Source organism: Laccaria bicolor, genomic scaffold (assembly GCF_000143565.1).
Source record: "Laccaria bicolor S238N-H82 LACBIscaffold_42 genomic scaffold, whole genome shotgun sequence".
Lineage (NCBI taxonomy): Eukaryota > Fungi > Basidiomycota > Agaricomycetes > Agaricales > Hydnangiaceae > Laccaria > Laccaria bicolor.
Window position 1 is genome coordinate 247033 of NW_001889913.1, and position 19306 is coordinate 266338.

The 19306-nt window shown below is 47.9% G+C and overlaps 4 protein-coding genes across 4 annotated transcripts; 3 read left to right on the forward strand and 1 right to left on the reverse strand.

The window, feature by feature from the left end:
* Positions 1–5815: 5815 nt before the first annotated feature.
* On the reverse strand, positions 5816–6730 carry LACBIDRAFT_159197 (uncharacterized protein; the record flags this gene model as incomplete). The annotated part of the gene is made up of 1 exon (XM_001887137.1): positions 5816–6730. A coding segment is annotated over one exon (915 nt), but the record flags the coding sequence as incomplete, so codon positions are not given.
* A 143-nt stretch (positions 6731–6873) lies between these two features.
* Positions 6874–7724, forward strand: LACBIDRAFT_309857 (uncharacterized protein; the record flags this gene model as incomplete). Its single annotated transcript, XM_001887079.1, has 2 exons — positions 6874–7120; positions 7177–7724. 2 exons carry the CDS (start codon positions 6874–6876, stop codon positions 7722–7724), a joined length of 795 nt encoding a protein of 264 aa, XP_001887114.1.
* A 956-nt stretch (positions 7725–8680) lies between these two features.
* Positions 8681–12810, forward strand: LACBIDRAFT_309858 (uncharacterized protein; the record flags this gene model as incomplete). Its single annotated transcript, XM_001887080.1, has 11 exons — positions 8681–8946; positions 9002–9037; positions 9100–10073; positions 10129–10263; positions 10321–10488; positions 10547–10996; positions 11056–11211; positions 11270–11518; positions 11577–11825; positions 11883–12023; positions 12083–12810. The coding sequence occupies 11 exons, from the start codon at positions 8681–8683 to the stop codon at positions 12808–12810; spliced, it is 3552 nt and encodes a 1183-aa protein (XP_001887115.1).
* Positions 12811–14319: 1509 nt separating this feature from the next.
* Positions 14320–16201, forward strand: LACBIDRAFT_309859 (uncharacterized protein; the record flags this gene model as incomplete). The annotated part of the gene is made up of 16 exons (XM_001887081.1): positions 14320–14377; positions 14431–14449; positions 14504–14582; positions 14635–14648; positions 14697–14751; positions 14809–14852; positions 14906–14950; positions 15009–15043; positions 15101–15144; positions 15200–15224; positions 15349–15413; positions 15464–15564; positions 15621–15737; positions 15797–15843; positions 15905–15911; positions 15967–16201. 16 exons carry the CDS (start codon positions 14320–14322, stop codon positions 16199–16201), a joined length of 990 nt encoding a protein of 329 aa, XP_001887116.1.
* Positions 16202–19306: the final 3105 nt, after the last annotated feature.

Consider the following 19306-nt stretch of genomic DNA (forward strand, 5'->3'; position numbering starts at 1 on the left):
TCGTCGATAGCTGCAAAAGCTTTGGGTCTTTTCGCACAGCCACAGCCAAAACAAGCACACCATGACATCCTCCTTTCGTCCCTTCGACTCTGAGTTCCGTCACTTCATTGTTTTGCTTCTCGGTCACCGTTGACGGCCGTCCTTTGTGCGTCTGGTTGCTGACTTGACGCCGAAGACTTACACCCTCAAACTTCTGCGCTACTCGATACAACGTCTAGGGAGTCGGAGGGACCTTATTTAATCAGGAACGTCAGCTGACTCTGAGAAACGGTCCGTTACCCATTCTGACGTTTGGCGCCGCACAGCATCGATACTCTCTTCTGAACCACCATGTCTGATTCTAATAACCCCCGCGAAAATCATTTGAAACGCAAGTTCGAGGAATTGCCCAATCAAGTCACGAGCACCGACCACCCTCGTAATAAACGCTATGGCGGTTTGAGGTTAGAGTTCTAGACCTTGTCCTACGAGCTAAATGTCAACCTGAATCCCCGGATGGCAGTAGCCTCTTGATAACTCCATCTTCCACCATCGGTGCAGAGGACATAGCCATGCCAGCCACCAGTGAGCTACATCTTAATCTTCCTGCCCCAGAGTCAACATTGATTCCTCATCAAATCAATTCACAGGCGATTTGGTTGAAGTCATTGGGTTAGGAGAGGTTGAGCACTCACAGCAGGTTTTACCCATCTCCATGGGTCTGTGTTACCCCAAACCTCTGTCATTTCCTGATTTCCTGATTTCTCATCTGCCTACTGCTCCACCTGTTGCCTCTGTTCTGACTGTAGGCCTAGTGTCAATGGGTACAGAAATGACTGTTGCCTGTGAGATACCCCCAATTGCTATAATGTTGACGTTGACCTTCATTGATTCTAATTTCACAGTTGATCAGGTTGAAGGCCCTGTGCAAGGTGATGTTGTTATCTCTTCTCCTATCTTGACTGGTTCATGCTTGCTCCAAATCTCTATATTCTATTCCTGATAACTCTTTTAGATCCTCCAAGTTCTGACTTGCCCAATGAAGGAGGGATGCCGGCCAGTCAGTACTCTTATGCATATAGCTCAGGTCTGCTCAAATCTAATAGACCATGCAGACTTGTCAACAAACCAAGCTGGCATTATAAACAACTTCTCAGGTAAATATACAAATACAGGCCCCAACTATGGTTCGTTGCATTTGGGTCATCACATTTTATTGCTTTCACTTAAATCCCAATAGGTACCATCAATCAAGGTAAGGAGTAAGAAAAGCATTATATTCAACTTAATTATATATGGTTGGTAGGGGTGGACTCAGATATTCAAATCACACTTGAGATGATTAGGGATGAACAACTGGGTATTGTTGCAGGTTCTTATTTTGAATGTATCACTAACTTCATTTTTTTGTTAGTGGAGAAGATTTATAAGTGGCTTTCTCCCCCTAAGGAGTCTGTTAACTACAATGCTGCATATGAAATTTGGAAGAGTCAACTAAACACCTGTCAATGGTTTCTCAAAGGAAATACATTTTTTGGGTGGCTCAAACAGTCTGGCTTTCTCTGGATCAAAGGAAAAGGTAAGTCATTTGTCAAAATTTGTAAATTTATGTGATATTGACAAACTATCCAGCTGGCTCTGGTAAAACCATTTTAAGGTTGAGAATTCCAGCATTTTCATGAAACTGAATTGATTTGTATTTTCTTAGTTCAGCAATAATTCACAATGTTCTTGAAAGATTCAATTCTGCTACTGCATATTTCTTTTTTGATGGAAGAGACTTACAGAAGGATTTCCAGCTGCATGATAAACTGATGCGCTCACTCATCTGGCAATTCAGTCTCAAATGTGAGGGTGGAGTACCTAAAGTCTTGGTAGATCTTTATACTGGCTGTGGCAATGGCCATCAGGAGCCAACTCTGGATGATTTGCAGAATACTCTTGAAAGAATTCTTGGTGGCTTTAGCTCAACATTCATTATTCTGGATGCTCTTGATGAATGTATTGAAAGAGGAAAGCTTCTTAACTGGATTGAGACTGTGATTCTGGAGAAAGAAACCAATCTAGGTCTCCACTTGATAGTTACTAGTCGCCCAGAGCAGGAGATTGAGGACAAGCTCAAGTCTTTTCATTATCTTGACCTGGTCAAGGAATCTAAGAATCATGATCTTGTAGCCTATCTTGACTATCAGCTTCAGAATGACTCTGGCTTACAAAAATGGAATTCTGAGACTAAAGAGCAAATAAAGTTGACATTAATGAAACAAGCAGATGGAATGTGTGTTTATTCTTAACATTTGAATGACAGGATAATTACTAACTGCAATTTTAGGTTTCGCTGGGTTGCATTACAGTTAAATGAGTTCAAAAAGTGCCGGAACAAGGCTGACCTAAAAAAGCGGCTAGCTGATCTACCTCAGGGTTTGGATAAAACCTATGATCAAATCTTGCTGGGGATCAATGAAGAAGATCATGGTTATGCAAAAACATTTTTGCAGTGGCTATCTTTTGCTGTTCGTCCACTGACACTGGAAGAACTGGCTGCAACTGCTGCTATTGATCTTTGTGCTGAGAATGGACCAGAGTATAACTCTGATAATGAGCTTCGAGATATTAAGGATGTCTTGAAAATATGTTCTAGTCTTATTATGAAATCAGATGGTATGGTTTAGAATAATAGCAGTTTGAAATGAGCACTGACTATTAAATAGGTCATATCAAGCTTTCCCACTTTTCTGTCAAAGAATATCTGATATCTGGGTATATTCAAAATCATGAAGTGACACATATCAGAGACTTCAGCTTCAATAAAGAGCTATCACACTCTGTCATATCTCAAATCTGTCTGGCATATCTTTTGCAATTCCATACATCTGAGCCACTTGATACAAATCTGGAAGTGTCCTCCCCTCTTGCAAACTATGCTGCAAAACACTGGATTTCACATACACATTCCAGTGGAAAAAATGGATCTCAGTCATCTATACTGTTTACATTGATGATGAAGCTCTTGACAGATGAGAATGTTGCTTTTCTGAACTGGGTTCGACTTTGCAATATAGATTACTTTGGCTTTAGAGAGCTACAAAGACAAAGGGATCAGATTGCTAAACCACTATATTATGCATCACTGGCTGGACTGACTGAAGCATCACAAAATTTGCTAGAAATGGGAGCAGATGTGAATGCACAGGAAGGATATTATGGAAATGCACTCCAGGCAGCATCAAGTGAAGGACATGAGGCCATTGCAAAGCTGCTGATAGAGAAGGGGGCAGATGTAAATGCACAAGGAGGCAGATATGGAAATGCGCTCCAGGCAGCATCAACAAGTGGCCATGAGGCCATTGCAAAGCTGCTGATAGAGAAGGGGGCAGATGTAAATGCACAGGGAGGATGGCATACAAATGCACAGGGAGGATGGCATACAAATGCACTCCAGGCAGCATTAACAAGTGGCTATGAGGCCATTGCAAAGCTGCTGATAGAGAAGGGGGCAGATGTAAATGCACAGGGTGGAAAGTATGGAAATGCACTCCAGGCAGCATTAAGTGAAGGATATGAGGCCATTGCAAAGCTGCTGATAGAGAAGGGGGCAGATGTAAATGCACAGGGAGGATATTATGGAAATGCACTCCAGGCAGCATCAAATGGAGGCTATGAGGCCATTGCAAAGCTGCTGATAGAGAAGGGGGCAGATGTAAATGCACAAGGAGGCAGATATGGAAATGCGCTCCAGGCAGCATCAACAAGTGGCCATGAGGCCATTGCAAAGCTGCTGATAGAGAAGGGGGCAGATGTAAATGCACAGGGAGGATGGCATACAAATGCACAGGGAGGATGGCATACAAATGCACAGGAAGGATGGCATACAAATGCACAGGGAGGATGGCATACAAATGCACAGGGAGGATGGCATACAAATGCACTCCAGGCAGCATTAACAAGTGGCTATGAGGCCATTGCAAAGCTGCTGATAGAGAAGGGGGCAGATGTAAATGCACAGGGTGGAAAGTATGGAAATGCACTCCAGGCAGCATTAAGTGAAGGATATGAGGCCATTGCAAAGCTGCTGATAGAGAAGGGGGCAGATGTAAATGCACAGGGAGGATATTATGGAAATGCACTCCAGGCAGCATCAAATGGAGGCTATGAGGCCATTGCAAAGCTGCTGATAGAGAAGGGGGTAGATGTAAATGCACAGGAAGGATATTATGGAAATGCACTCCAGGCAGCATCAAGTGAAGGACATGAGTCCATTGCAAAGCTGCTGATAGAGAAGGGAGCAGATGTAAATGCATGGGGAGGAAAGTATGGAAAGGCACTCCAGGCAGCATCAAGGAGAGGCCATAAGGCCATTGCAAGGCTGTTGAAAGAGAATGGGGCAGTTGTAACTATGTTGGACCTGTCAGATTATGGCAGTGATGATTTTTCGTCAGATGATGATTATCTAGAATGTTGAAACCTCTCTGTGGATGTTATGGTGGTAGTATTTTTGTATGAAGAAACATTGGGATGAAGTTTTGTGACTTGAATAGCCAAGTATGACATTTCAAGATCTAGTATTGAGGTAAATGTAGCTAGAGAACAATGTAATGTTTGAAAGCAGTTTTATGTGGTTTTCTTTCCATTTTTGTTATAAATGGAGAAGTTTCCATATTTGGACCATATGCACTAGACCCTGAAATTATCTTTCTTCAATTTCATCACTAACAGTGAGCACAATTGCTATTTCCCCCTGCTTTTCTGGCTATATTTCATGCAGATTCTCTTATGTGACAGTATACACTGCACCTTGAAAATAGTATATAACATCAGCAATGGTGAGGTATTTTTACTTTATTATCAACATATTTGGTTTGTACTTCTACACTTTTACAAGGTGTTGCACAAGTTTTGACTCACTGCTCAATGCAATGATAAACCCATAACCTTGGGTTTTTCTTCATGAAGAGTTCATTCAAACATTCTGAAATTTGTTACAATCATAGAAGGGCAATTTTCATGTAGTTTTTGTACTGAATGCTTGTGCTTAAGCTAATATCCCAATTTTGATATATCATGAGCTGGTGAATGCACACTCAAAATTCAAAAACATCTCAATGGAAGAAAAAGAGAACAAGAAGAAAGAAAGCCATCAAATTGTAGTGTACTTAATAGTTTGTCAAATGTATGTGGTATCGCGAGGGGGATCCTGCACAGTGGCACAACAAATAAATAAATGGTAGATTCAGGGGGGCAATGAAGGAACGTGGGTGGGTGGGGTTGTTGGAATTAAAGTGAGGGATGAGGGGGGGGAGGAAACTCGGAGGCTGGAGGGAGGCGAGAACTTGCAAAAGGGGAGCAGGGGGTAACGTCCAAATCGCGTGCCTCTAAACCCTACTATCCCGTCCATGAGGAATGACGAACGCGCCAGAGACAGGACTCCAACCATCCTCTGGACCCCTCTCATCTCCCCTAATAAGACTCGCAATACTCGCCGTATGCCTATGGCCGCCCCTCCCCTGATCCCTCTTGGGCGCTATGAACTATGAATAGATATTTCGTTAACGACGTCATGCCGAAAATAAAAAAACAATCAAACCTGTTTCTGCTGCGAGCCAAAAGAAGCAAGTGAACCAGGCACGGGCGAGCGATACGTGATATCCACTTCCTCGTCATCCGAACTCGTCTCGCTCAATTCGAAATCCGCAGTATCCACTGTCCCATTTATCCCTCCCCCTCCTCCCCTACGCGGATCCTCCAAATCGTAGACTTCGTACTTTGACCTGCCCCTGAAGCGGGAGGAGGAAGTGAGGTTGGGCGGGGGCGTGAGTGCTGCGGAGCCCCTAAGGTCGTCCGGGAGGAATAGGTAGAAGAAGGCAGTGGCTAGGCACGCGCCGCCTACGACGTCAATGAGGTAGTGATGTGATAGGTACATCGTAGCCCAATACAACACGCCCGTGTAAGCCCACACGTATTTTGTAGTGGCTGGGAAAAAGTGGGATAGGAAGAGGGCTTCGATGGTCGCGCAGCCTGCGTGTAAAGAGGGGAACGCGCCGAATGGGATGGGTGCGTTTGTGAAAGTGACGGTGTATGCGTGGGAGTGGAAGAGGGCGTCGATGCGGGCTAGACCGCCTGGGGAGCCTTTCATGGAGTAGTTTGCTGGAGTGAGGCCGTGGATGAGCTCGTACCATGGTGCGGAGCATGGGAGGAGGATTTGGATGATGACGCCGACCATGTTCATGTATCCGAATGCGCGGGCCCAGAAGTGGAGTGCTTGTTTGGTGCGGAAGAGCCAGAGGAAGGCGGCGACGACGAAGGGGATTGTGAAGTGCCCTACGCCGTAGGGGAGCCAGGCGATGATGTCTAGGGAGGGGTGGGTGAAGCGGGTTAGGATGTCGGAGATGTTTGCGCCGTAGAGGACGGATTCGAGGGTGGGTAAGAGGGAGACGAAGATGGCGGGTCGCCATGAGGCTGGGATGAACCGAGAGGTGTAGAATGTGATGAGGTAGGCAAAGATGGGTGTAGCGGGTAGGAAGAACTGAGATGTGAAGGGGATGAGGAGACATGTGATGTGTAGAATGGGTATGGCGAGTTTGTAAGGGAATGGGGGAGAGCCCATGATGGTGAGCCAGAAGGTGAAGTAGGCGATGTGGAAGAGGTAGATGGAGTCTGACCAGGTGAAGGGGTGACTCCATAGTCTTGAGAGGGTGAGTGAAGGTGACAGTGACTTGTCGAGTCGTGCCACTGCTGCCAGGAATGCCCTAACGACGTTGGCGGACATTCGACTCACCCATCCTCGTTGGCGAAGCACATTTGACATGACGGAGAAGAACGATCAGCCTACCGTGTGAACAAATTTATTCCCTTCTTTCACGGCCCGATCGCTTCCAAGTACGTCCCCTCCATGACATGAAGCTCTCTGCTGCACTGAGCATCCTCACAGACCTCAGATTCGCAATCCAAGTAGCCATCCTCCCCACCCTCCGCGCAATCCTCCATTCCCCCTGCCTTCTCCTCTGTCCCCATGCCCTCTCACGCACCTTCATGGCAAACCTCTGGGTCGCCTTTGGCCCAGGGACAGACGAAAACGGACGTCCAACAAAACAACGTCTTATCACTCCAAATGCATACGGCGTTGTCCTAGATCTCGGCGCAGGCCCGTAACATACGCCTCCCTCTTCTCCTCCCGCTCACATACACTCGAATGAACAGGTCACGGACATACTGTAAACTACCTCAACCGCGCTAGGATCTCAAAATACGTTGCCTTGGAGCCCAACACACTCATGCATCCGCACATACGTGCTCTGGCCAATGAGGCGGGGTACCACGAATCAGACGGGACACTCATCATCCTCTCCTGCGGCGCAGAACACACATCCACCATCCTCTCCTTAGGCGCCCCAGTAGACACCATCATCTCAGTGCTCACACTATGCACCATTCCCAATCCCCAAAACACGTTAAAAACCCTCGTACGAGATGCACTTAAACCGGGGGGCCAGCTGCTCTACTATGAACACGTGTTGAGCCCCCGGGCGGACGTCGCGTGGTGGCAGAGATTCTGGGCTCCGTTGTGGGCTATCATATTCGATGGATGTAAGATGGATAGACCGTCTCATTTGTGGATTGCGGGACTCAAAAGGACGCACGATGGGGAAGAGGAATCGGTGTGGAGGGAGGGTAGTGTATGGGGGAAGGAGGGCGAGCCGGAGGAACATCTGTTTTGGCATAGGGTGGGGAGGTATGTGAAGCGCTAGCGCTGAGTGAGGAGATGCCTACCCTTGGATGGATATATCAAGCAAGTCCGTTTATCATTCTGCACAAGCTCACTCTACTTCAGCACTATACCATTGGATGGAACTATTACGCTATACGATTCGAGTGCATACTCTTCTTACGATACCACGACGACATGCTATACAAAATGCTGTAGACACGACAGGTGCAATTAGACGACTGATCAACATCTATCCACTTTCGACACAGCCACGCAGATCCAGATCAGTTTCCCCTTTAGGACACGCCTTGCCCGCCAAGCGCTTCTTCAATAAGGCCATGATCAGGCCACCATCGACGACGGCTCTGTCTTCTCATCTTGGACTACGGCTTCAACTTGACTCAGGCATACTTACATTCTCGGGGGCTAGGAACTGGTCTCTCAAAACTGCAGAGGAGCTCTCAAATTGCAAACGGAGAACAATGTTAAACTCGTAACCCATCTCTGGAAGGAAGGTCAACGCGAAAATTTGCAATATAGCCACAATGATTACTTACATACGTTGACGACGGGCAAGAACACGTTTTCCCGGGCTTCAAAACATGTTGTTAAACCCGCCAGCGACGATTACAATTACGATTTTTGGCCTTGTTCCTTGGAAATTCTAATGTGGCCTCGACGTCCCCATTCGGCAGAGGGCAAAGCTGGGGTGGGTGGCCAATTGCCAACATCTGACTCGAGGCAACGCTGGTTGATGGTGGCCTTGACGGAACGTTCTCGCATTGTCCTCCTCCTTATTTATAAAACGACGAGCCTGGTGCTGTTGGAATTCCCCCAACTATTATCGTTCGTGCCACCTCAAGCATAACCCAGTCGAATTCACAGCAAACCCACGCAGCATTATCATCTCGTCCAAACCTCTCAATCGAATCACCAACCAACCCAACCAAAGCAAAAACACATCGCACCCAGCCAAGTCAGTTATAACAACGAACAATGTCGTCCTCCCCACCCCCATCTCCTCAAGAATTCTACGGCCCCTACCCATCCCGCTACACCATCTACACAGGCCCCTTCCCCAACGCGATGGACGAAATGATGTACATCATGTTCATCCTCCAACAACTCCGCTTCATCTGCCTCCGCTTCCTCACCCGCGATGAGCGTGGTGAGCTGGGAGATGAGCATCAGGCTGCTGCGAGGTTTGTTAGGTCGGTTGTTACGGGTTTCCCGGTTAGTTTTGAGGATATACCTGGGTCTATGTGAGCTTTTTGCGTTTGAATTTGAGGACGGTTGCTGATGAGAGCTTTTTTGTAGAAGGAGAATTGCGAGAAGTGCTGGTGAATACGACACGTACGCTAACTTTTTCTTTTTTATGGTTGTGTTCTATGGTCTAACATTGTTTTTGCGAATAGATTATATCAGCCGCTACCTTTCGTATTCGGATACAACCTCCAGCCTCAGTTTCAGCGCGCTTTCGCTCCCCCTCAACCTGCCACCGCTGTTCAAGTCGATTCTCTTCTTAACCAAAACTCAGCACCTTCTGCCACCGGCTCAGCAAACGCGCCCCAAGTCGGAGCTGTACCCAACCTTCATCAGTTTTTTGGGACTACTTCTCAACTTGCCGATAACGCGTCGCATGTTCTAGCGGCTCAAACTTCTCATGTCGTGTCCGACGATCTTCAGGCCACCGCAAACGCTTTTCAGGCCGCATTCGACACATCCCACACCCAGGTCACATCCAACACTCCTCAGGTCGCAGTCAACGATTCTCAGATCGTAGAAGACGCATCCCAGGTCGCAGCTACCGCTCCTCAGGTCACAGATAACGTGTCCCGGGCAGCCCACTTTCGCCAGGTTCTAATCAAAGCTCGTGAGGCTTTAGCCAACACTGGCCGCCGGGTAATCCACCCTATCCCAGTCATACCTAAAGCTTCCCAGGTCGTACCCAACGCTCCCACCACTAGCTCCTCCCCCGTCGCAGCCCACCTTCCCTCCCACTCTCGCCCTCTCCCTCCCATCCCCTCTCCCTCCGTCTCCCAACAAACAAGCTCAACGCCAGCGGACAAGACGAAAGCGGTGAACCCAACGGCTCTCACCGTTTCCTCGTCCGCCCCAGCCCCCGTTCCTCGTGGCGATTCTGAGGGCAAGACGAAAGCGGCTGTTACGAGGACAGTCGTTCCCTTGCCCTCCCCGCGCCCCGGCCCCCGCCGGTGCCCCTCGTCGATCACCATTCAATGTCATACACGGATTTCTGGGAATGGAGAGGTTATTAGGGAGGTGGTGGTTACGAGTAATGCTTTAGCTAATCATTTGAAGCGTCGTCGTGAGGAGAGTGAACAGGCTTTGGAGGAGGAAGAGGGTAAGAGGCATTGTGGGCTTGGACGTGGTTAGTTCTTCATCTTGTTTTTATTTTCTTTCAATTGACGTATGTTTTTAACCAGGAAAACCCCTCCAACGTGAAGGCGCGTTTATCGACCGTGAGGGTCCTCAAGACGACGACGACATTACGCCAGCCTCTTCATGGAATTTGCCCGCCAACGATACGACTTTATCAGATGTCTTGCCAGTCAATCAAGGTGAGTCTTTCATGGTACCCTTGTTTTCTTGCTTTCGCTGATGGACGATCTCTTCAGAAGAACAACCCGTCCCTGATCAAGATATGGGTTCAGAAGAATTGGAGGTTCCGCCAAGTGAACCCCCGCAAGTCGACCTTGTGGAGCAAGAAATCGCCCGTCTTGATGAGGAGGACCGTTTGTACCATATTTCGAATCCGTTCAACCAGGGCATATCAGAAAACAATGGTACGTCCTCTCTCCTTCTTATATGCTTTTTTCTTTACATTGACGTCGATTCTTTCAGCAGCAGAAACCTCCCCCTCCCCACGCCAAAACACCCCCAAAGAGGGCTCCATTGTTTTCCCATGGGATGACCCAAACAGGGTATCGAAATCCGTGCTTCTCAAGCGAGGGAGACAGCGAGCCATTCGTCCGCGTGTGGGACTCCCTTACAAGCCGCCGATGAACGCGTTTGGCCAGCCAAGACATCTTGCTGGTTCGACCTACCACAACTATACCCCAATGACCCCAATGCAACGGCACGGACACCTCCTGGATCAGGAGAGGAGACTCTTCGATCTCTGGATAGCGCGACACCAGGCAAAAGTTCCTCCTCGAGGCAGAAACAACCGCAGAGCTGCATACACCGACTTGCCTCCGCCACTTGTAAACGGTGACGCCTCGTACGCCAAGCTCTTCCAAGTTCAGTACTCCCATCTGTTCACTGAGCCTAGCGAAGAACCTCCCCGTAATAGTAAGTCCTCAATCCTATTTGCGATATCTTCTTTTTCGTTGACAATCAATCTTAATAAGCCTGGGCCCCCGAAGTTTTTGAATATTACCCAACGAAGCTTCGTGACTGTTTGACGGCTGAAGAACACTCTACTGCTTCTTCCACATTGGACACTTCAGCTATCCCTCCAGCTCTGCCCAACAACGGGGAAACATCATCAGGAGCACGACGAATGGGTGAGTGCTTTTCTCGTGCTTGTTTTCTTTCTTCGATCGATATTAACGCCTTGACCAGGAACACCCCTCCGCCGCCAATACGCGTTCGAATGGGAGAGCCATCCCAAATCTGGTGACCCCGTCGTGACCTCAACGCAACGTGATTGGGAAGACCAGGTGCACATCAATACACGGGTTGAAAATGCCCGTAGTAACAGTTCGATGGAGGAAAAGGAGCAAACTGCTGCTTCTACTACATCGGATACTTCGACTATCACTCAAGCTCTGCCCAACAACGGGGAACCATCATCTAGAATGCAACGAATGGGTGAGTACTTTTCTCGTGCTTGTTTTCTTTCTACAAATGATATTAACCCCTTGACCAGGAACACCCCTCCGCCGCCAATACGCGTTCGAATGGGAGAGCCATCCTGAAAATGATGGCCTCGTCGTGATCTCAACGCAACGTGATTGGGAAGACCAAGTGCTCATTAATACCCGGGTTGAAAATGCCCGTCGTGACAGTTTGGTGGAGGAAAAGGAGCAATGTGCTGCTTCTCCCACATCGGATACTTCAACTATCCCTCCAGCTATGCCCAACAACGGGCAACCATCATCAGGAGCACTACGAAGGGGTGAGTACTTTTCTCTTCTTGTTTTCTTTCTTCGATTGATACTAACCCCTTGATCAGGAACACCCCTTCGCCGCCAATACGCGTTCGAATGGGAGAACCATCCCGAATCTGGTGACCCAGTCGTGATCCCAACGCAACGTGATTGGGAAGATCAGGTGCACATTAATACTCGGGTTGAAAATGCCCGTAACGCTCCTCGTGAGTATGGTTTTTTTATACACAAGGCGTAGTTTCTGACTTTTCGCTCTATCTTGTAGATGTCAGTAGGACGAGAGAACTGGTCAATCAGATTAGAGCCTCTTCTGCTGGCCCATCCGCGTCGCGGTCAACGATGTCTCCACCTCCTTCAACGACCGTTTCTGCGTCTGTTGGGGAAGGGTCCATCGTCTCTCGCCTACCCTCACCCTCCGCCCCCGAGGCCCAACTACAAGTTGAGGCCATGGATGAGGACGACGACGACATGTACGCTACCCAGGAAGAGACTGACGCTCATTACGCAAGACTGGCGCGTCTAGAAGCCTCTCGATCGACTCCGTCTCCTACCTCGTCTACTTCGACCATTGTCGAGGAGGAGGATTCGGCCGCTACAGCAGCTAACTCATCCTTTCCTGCCTTCAACCCAGGCAACGTGCCAGCAGCCATCGTCGCGGGTATTCTCTCCAGCACACCTTCAAGTTCCTCCCTTCCATCTCCCTCTCCCTCTCCGTCCCCTCCACCATCGCTGAGGCCTACACGTCAGTCCTCGCCATCTAATTCCTCCACATCCTCCTTTTCTTCGGAGGGATCCAGGGGAACGAAGAGGTCACGCAGCGATGATGAGGAAGAGAGTGCAGATGATACTGAGGAAGAACGCGCGACTCGACGTCCTCGTCGGGCCTTAGAAGAGTCTACCCCTGCGAAACCAAGCCGTCTCTATGGGAGGCTATCGGGAGTCAAGGCCGTTGCGGATTCTGTGAGGAGAGCGTTCAAAAAGAAGAAAAATTAGAAGTTCGGACCAACTTGTCCGGTATTTGTAGTCCCCTCTCTCTCCTGGTCTTCGCTTTCTACTTGTACTAGTATAATTCTGTTTTGGTGCAATCTAAGTAGGAGAACAGCGTTCATGAAGCTGTTCCCCTAGTTAGATTGCACCTCTCCTCTTTAGAGTTTTTTGAGTCTGATTCTCCCTCAAGTTGCAATTGCACTACTACTATCTAGTTCGTGCTCATTGAATGTAAACGGATCCTGGATTTCTCTTTCTGCATATCTATCCTTTGGAATGATCAGTAACTCTGAGCAAACATGAAAGTCAATTGAACATTTGAAATTGGTTTGAAGTTGGTTTGAAGTTGTCAAGATGACCATGACCATCGTTCACTTTCAGGTTGCAACTAGACTCTCTCCGATCTTCGCAACCAATTCGCAGCAATGGTTCAGCGCAAGTTCAGCGGCCCTTCAGCCCTCTTTCTCAAGCGGGGTTCTCTGAAAACTGCGATAGGATATCGGATCGATTCTAGGTCTCGAACATCTGGCAACGGCCCTTTTAAAAGCGCATGACCCACCAAGGACTAGTACAAAGTCGAAGGTGGCTATTTACTGCTATCTCCCTATCGCGGACGAATCTCGGGCACATTTCCTTGTCGTCTCATGACACCTTCAGATCTTGGATTTCTGCCCAGCCACCCACTGGTGAGCGCTCAGTCGCCACATTGCAAACACCGCTGGAGGCCGACACTCGCACCATCAATGAACAAACGTACTAGCCTCGGAGCTCACCATCAACTGGAGTGGGAAGTTTCCGTTCTCGAAGACTAGCAATGCAGAGCCCAACCCGTCATGCTCCCTGGTTTGCGGCACTCGACCAAACCAACTGTAGCTGGATGTATCCGTTCCAACAGCGCTAGCCACGATTCGTGAACTCGCTTCCATAAGGAACTCAAGTCTTGACATACACTTGGCATCGTGTGTTTTTGATGTTCATTGTTGTCGTTCTCGTTCCAGAGAAAAGAGCCTGCGGGCAGGGCGGTCGAAATTGTGTTTCAATTTACTTAGGTGAGTTGAGATATGTTCGACTCGCTTGACAGTTGTTTAAGTACTAGTAGCGCACACTGGGGCACGCCGACCAGCGCTTGCAACTTAGATCTTGATTCCCCTCTGTGGGGAGGCCAAACTTGCATGATCGAACGATTGGCGCCCTCTTGACGGATTCGTTCTGCAGGCCGCGATACCTACGGCCCCTTCGTAAAGTTGTTTGTCTAACGTATGGAATGGAACAAGGCTTTGTCCTCGTGCTTTCTCGCTCCCACTTGTTCTGGACAGTTTCGTCATCACCATCGTCTCTTGATCCATCAAAGCCTCGGGGCCCTGTCTTTTGTTTCGCATAGCCTCCAGCGCCGGACTTAAAGATAAGGATTCCGACGCGTTGATCCCTCCCAGTCGAACTTCACCCTTCCTTGACTGTATCTTCCGTCTGTCCAACGCCCTCAGGCGGTCGATTCACCCTCAATCACGAAGCGTAATGGCCTCCTCCAATACAAGCATCGATCTATCATCTATCTTTGCTCCGGTATTCTGGGGTAAGTTTTTAGATTTTCAAGGATCCGACATCAATTCATATCGATCAATGCAGGATTTGTTATCTCACTTTTGTATGCTGGACTTGAACACTTGAACTGCAATCTTTTGTATTGACAGCCCCATAGGTTTGGTGGAATGACTATTGTTCAAGCTTACAACTATTTCTCCAAGTATCCGAATGATAGATTCAGAGTCCGTTTCGCCGTAAATATTTTTTCCTAGGACAGTAACGCCACTCTAACATCCTGCTCTCTAGGCCGCCTCCATGCTGTATGCCTGTGCTTTCTTTCTACGACCTACGACCTAAGTATTCCGCAGGGTTTTAGATTTGCTATCGTCAGCACTTGTGGCCTACTCTGTCTACTATTACTTGGTTCGCTCTCTTATCCCTCAAAGAGAGCATCTATTCAATCTCAATCGGCAATTTCAGGTACCGCAATTTGGAGACTTACTTCCACTTAGTACCGCTACATCGTACGCCTATCTGTCACGATCATTTCTCGTATTCACTTATGAATTCACAAAAGGGAAATGTCGATCGAATGCTTGATATCGACGGGGATTACCCTAACGTACGTTTCTTGTTCTCTTCTTTGTGACATGTTTGTGGCTTACGCAACAAACTTTCAGCTCCCAGTTATATTTTGCGCACCAATTAATTAGCGGTGCGTCCCAATATTACCCATCAAGATCGCTCATATGTTGACAATGGAGCCCTCAAGTCAAACGATCCGGGAGGGGGAACTGGGTTATCATAGGAATAATCGTGCGCAGACGTTTTATTTGTTTCCTTGACATTCGCATAACGAAATCGGTGTCAGGTCGTACTTGCAATCCTTGGTTTCGGTAAGTCTATGGCATCCAAGGCTATGAGACGCTAATGTCTGGACGTTAATTTCAACAGCGGGAGGAATAGGTATTTTTTTCAGCGACCTTGGGTGTCTTTCATTGAAGCTTACCCATTGGAAAGGATGTACGGTCGCCATGTTGGTATTTCGTCACAACGTGTTGGTGGACCGTAACAGAACTTTCGAGGTGAGTTGCGCAACAAACGAACGTCTCAAGTATTTACCACTGAATTGCAGGTTTTCTTCGGAGTCGCGAAAGCACTTGGAGCTATCACAGATATTTTGGCCACAGGTGCTCTCTGTGCTTTTTTGACATCGGCAAAGACGGGAATGAGACAGTTCGCGCTTCCTCCCAGGCTCTTGTCAGATTTACATTCTTACTCAAAATATTCAGGACCAATCGGCTCATTGATTCGTTGATGAAATTCATCGTCCATCGCGGTGCCCTCGTCGCTTCAATGCAAACCCTTCTTCTCATATCATTTTATGCTTTCCCAACGAGACTTCATTGGTATGGTCTCTCTGAGCTTCTCATACAAAACATTGATATAACCCTTCAACGAACGATAGGCTCGCCTTTCACTTCAACGTCACGAAGTTATATGTCAACACTTTCTGTGAGTTGCAATGTTGAGTTTATGCTATAATTTGCTAAACTGACACTGTGTACCTTTCAAGTCGCTATGTGCGTTACTTGTGTTTGCCCGAGATGCATCGGTTTAACAACTTTTATTCCATAGGCTGAACGCCAGGGAAGGTCTCAAAGAAAAGCATCTGTCAAGAACCGCAAATAGCGCCCTATTTTCCGACGATACTACCGTTTCAAAGGACCGCTATCGAACGAAACTGGCTAATATCAACGACCCAGAGCAACATCTTGTCCATAACGTCGGATCATTTTCAAGTCAGGAAGACCGCGAAAAACCTCTTGAGATGCCTACGGTCACGAAAACCGTCGTCGTCGCTAATCTTTGATTCTGAACGTTTTCTGAACCTGGCGATGTTATTTATACTTGTATTACGTCATTGATAGAACATAAATACGCCCAAATAATTCCTTCCTTCACAACTTTTCGATTTGCCTCCGGTTGTCTCTTGCATTCGCTCACGACCGCAAACTTTTCTACCGCAGCAGCCAGAAAGACTCATACATTTCATCGTTGCAATCTCACATCTTGAGATTATGCTTTTTTTCTCCAAAGCAGCGTCGCTGGCCGTCGAGTGGCTGACCGTCAGCCCACCTATCTGCGAACTCCCAAACGAAGTCCTGGAAACAATACTGGTCAGATGTCGAACCCACGAACTATACAATCTGGCTTTAGTAAATCGTCGAATATCAGCCGTCGCGATAAGAGCTCTCTACAATCAAATTCCCGCGTTGGATGCCCGCCGAACCTTGGAATGTCTGACCACTATCTGTTTTTACCAACATGTCGCCCCCCTTGTCCAAAGCCTAACAGTGCACTTCTGGAGCTCATCTATCGATAAAACTTTCTCGAAGTCGGAGTTCGCTCGTCATATGTTGAAGCACGGGACGCGGCGAGTTTTTCAAGTTCGCGAAGCCTTCCAAGATCGAATAAGTCTTTTCGCGACTGCGTTGAAGCTCATGTCCAATCTCGCTCATCTTGAGCTTTACCTTCAAGACGGTGATTCCCCAGATAGAAATACCCGACGCCTCTTTTCAAACACCACCTTCCAACTTCGCAGTCTACGAACCACCTTACCGTTGGATGCTGGTATGGTGGAGTTCTTGCGCACCCAGCCCTATCTAGAAGAGGTTCATTTCACCCAGGGCTCCGAAACCCTCGATGGAGGAGACCTTCTTGCCGAAGAATTGCTCCCGAATCTCACCAACTTTGGCTGGAGTCGCCATGTTCCGCTCAACCTGGTTCGCCGTATGGTAGAATGTAGACCCGTCGGGAAAGTTGTTGTTACTATCGACCCGAAGACCCCAAACATTTTAGATCTGATAGGCATTGGGCGCTCTTCTTTGGAAATTAAGGAAGCGCGGTTTAACTTCATGGCTGCTCTTCCCTTCGAACACCTTTCAACCATCGGGAGGAGTTTCCCCTTCTTGGAAGAACTGGTTCTCTCATTGACGACCCTTACAAAGGTGATTTTGTTGGGAGTTTCCACTCTTGTGGTCTGACTTGACGCCCCGTAGGAACTGATTATCAATCTCACAAACGCTCTGATGTACTTTCAGTCAGTGAGGCGTGTCACCGTGACGAATTCCGCGCCTTGCGACGAGACCTTCATCCTAGAAGTCAAACCGATTTTCAAGGAATGGTTTTCTCAGACGAACTCCTTACTCTATATTACTCTGCCCCAATGCGGACTTGGTATCGTGCGACGTAGCCGGTTCAAACTAGTAGTACGTACCAAGTGACTTATGCGCCCACATTCCGACTTACATGTCGGCTGTCCTCACAGGGCGGCGCTCAGAGCAAAGCCGAAATGGAGGTTGCTTGCTTGCGATGATGCCTATCCCCAAACTACTAAGGTGCTTCCACGCGGAAGTTTCAAGTCCGAGCTTACCATCTGTTAAATTTCTTGATCTATGTGGTGAAAAGAGAGTTCGATTTTCTTGTCTCCTAAAGGCGATGACGGAACTGGGTCAACATTTAACGCTTGATTCAGCTAACTCGATGCATCAAACCAACTTTCCGTGCCCAACTGTTCTTTTATTACCATTTTGACAAAACTCTGTTTACGGCTCTTTCGGCGAAGATCGCCCACCAATTTTGACAAAGATCCTTCTCATGCTGGTGTTTCCAGTATAGGTGTTACATACAAAGATATTTTCGCTACCGCTGGCATCATGTCGACTGCTCGTTTCAACTTTTTGCCCGGACCCCCATAAGGACCATTCCCATCTGTAACGATGGAGCCACCCAATATCGATGCTACCACAGACGAAAAACGCAGCAGACTTAGCGGTACTACCTTCCTAGGCTCGTGACCAGCCTGTATATGATAACTTCGATATACACTTCCATACGAATTGTGCACTGGTGTTCTTTGAGTCACGTTGTCTTTTGGGGAAGCCACGTGATTTACTGAGTGCGCGTTTCGTGTGGTTTTCAGCCACCTCCTGCGTACATATTACGCGTTTGCACCTTTTCCTATTCTGGTTACGCCTTCGCGGGTTCTCCTACTCAGGGTTGGAAGAAGCTGGCCACGCGTGAGAAGGCTCAAATATCGGAATAGGATGGGCCAGATTGCAGAAAGGTTTAAATAACAGAAGAGGTCCCATTTGCACCTAACACGTTTCCTGTTCTCCTGGTCTTGCAAAACGTCAAGAGATTTTATTTGCCATATTCACTGCATTATCCTTCGAGGTTCACCTCCTACAAGGCCCAAAATCTCAATGCTATCGGCGTCCGTCCATGTTCGTGATTCCAGCCTTGATTTATTTCCGGCGTCATACCAGTGAATGCGCGATAGGCCCCAGAACACGATTCCGTGCAGCAAGAGGGGCTTGAATCTCTTCCCATGGAGCTACTGACCAAAGTGTTGAAGGAATTGGAGTGCGCCGATGTGCTGCGCGTTCGTCAGGTGCGTCGTCCCATCTGTAGCTGTTTTTTTATTCCAACCCCACTGTCTGGCAGACCAGCCGACGGCTTTACGAGGCGTCCAAATCCCTAGACCTTTGGCTCCACCTATACCGGGTCTACTCTACCGCGTCGCCTAGTATCTCACATCGCCTCAAAGTTCCAATTGACACCTTCAGCCAGGATGAGCTAGAGAAATGGCTACTTTGTGTCATTTCTTTGATATCAGACGCTATGGCAGTAGCCCGAGCCCGTGGGCCATTGCTAACTGGCTGTTGCTTTGCGAATACATGGCACTACAAGTCATCTTTGAATTCGTGCTTAGGCCCTTTACTGTAGTGGCAGGTCGGTTTGAAGTTGAAATAACCTACTTTGTTGTCCTGGAATGAATCTGACATGCCAGATATCCGTTCAAGTACAGTCATCCACCCCTTAATGATACACCACCCCCATTTGATACACTTTTGACTAGCAAATATCTCGCTCAATACTAGACCGATTTTTACAAAACAAGTTGTAACGAGTA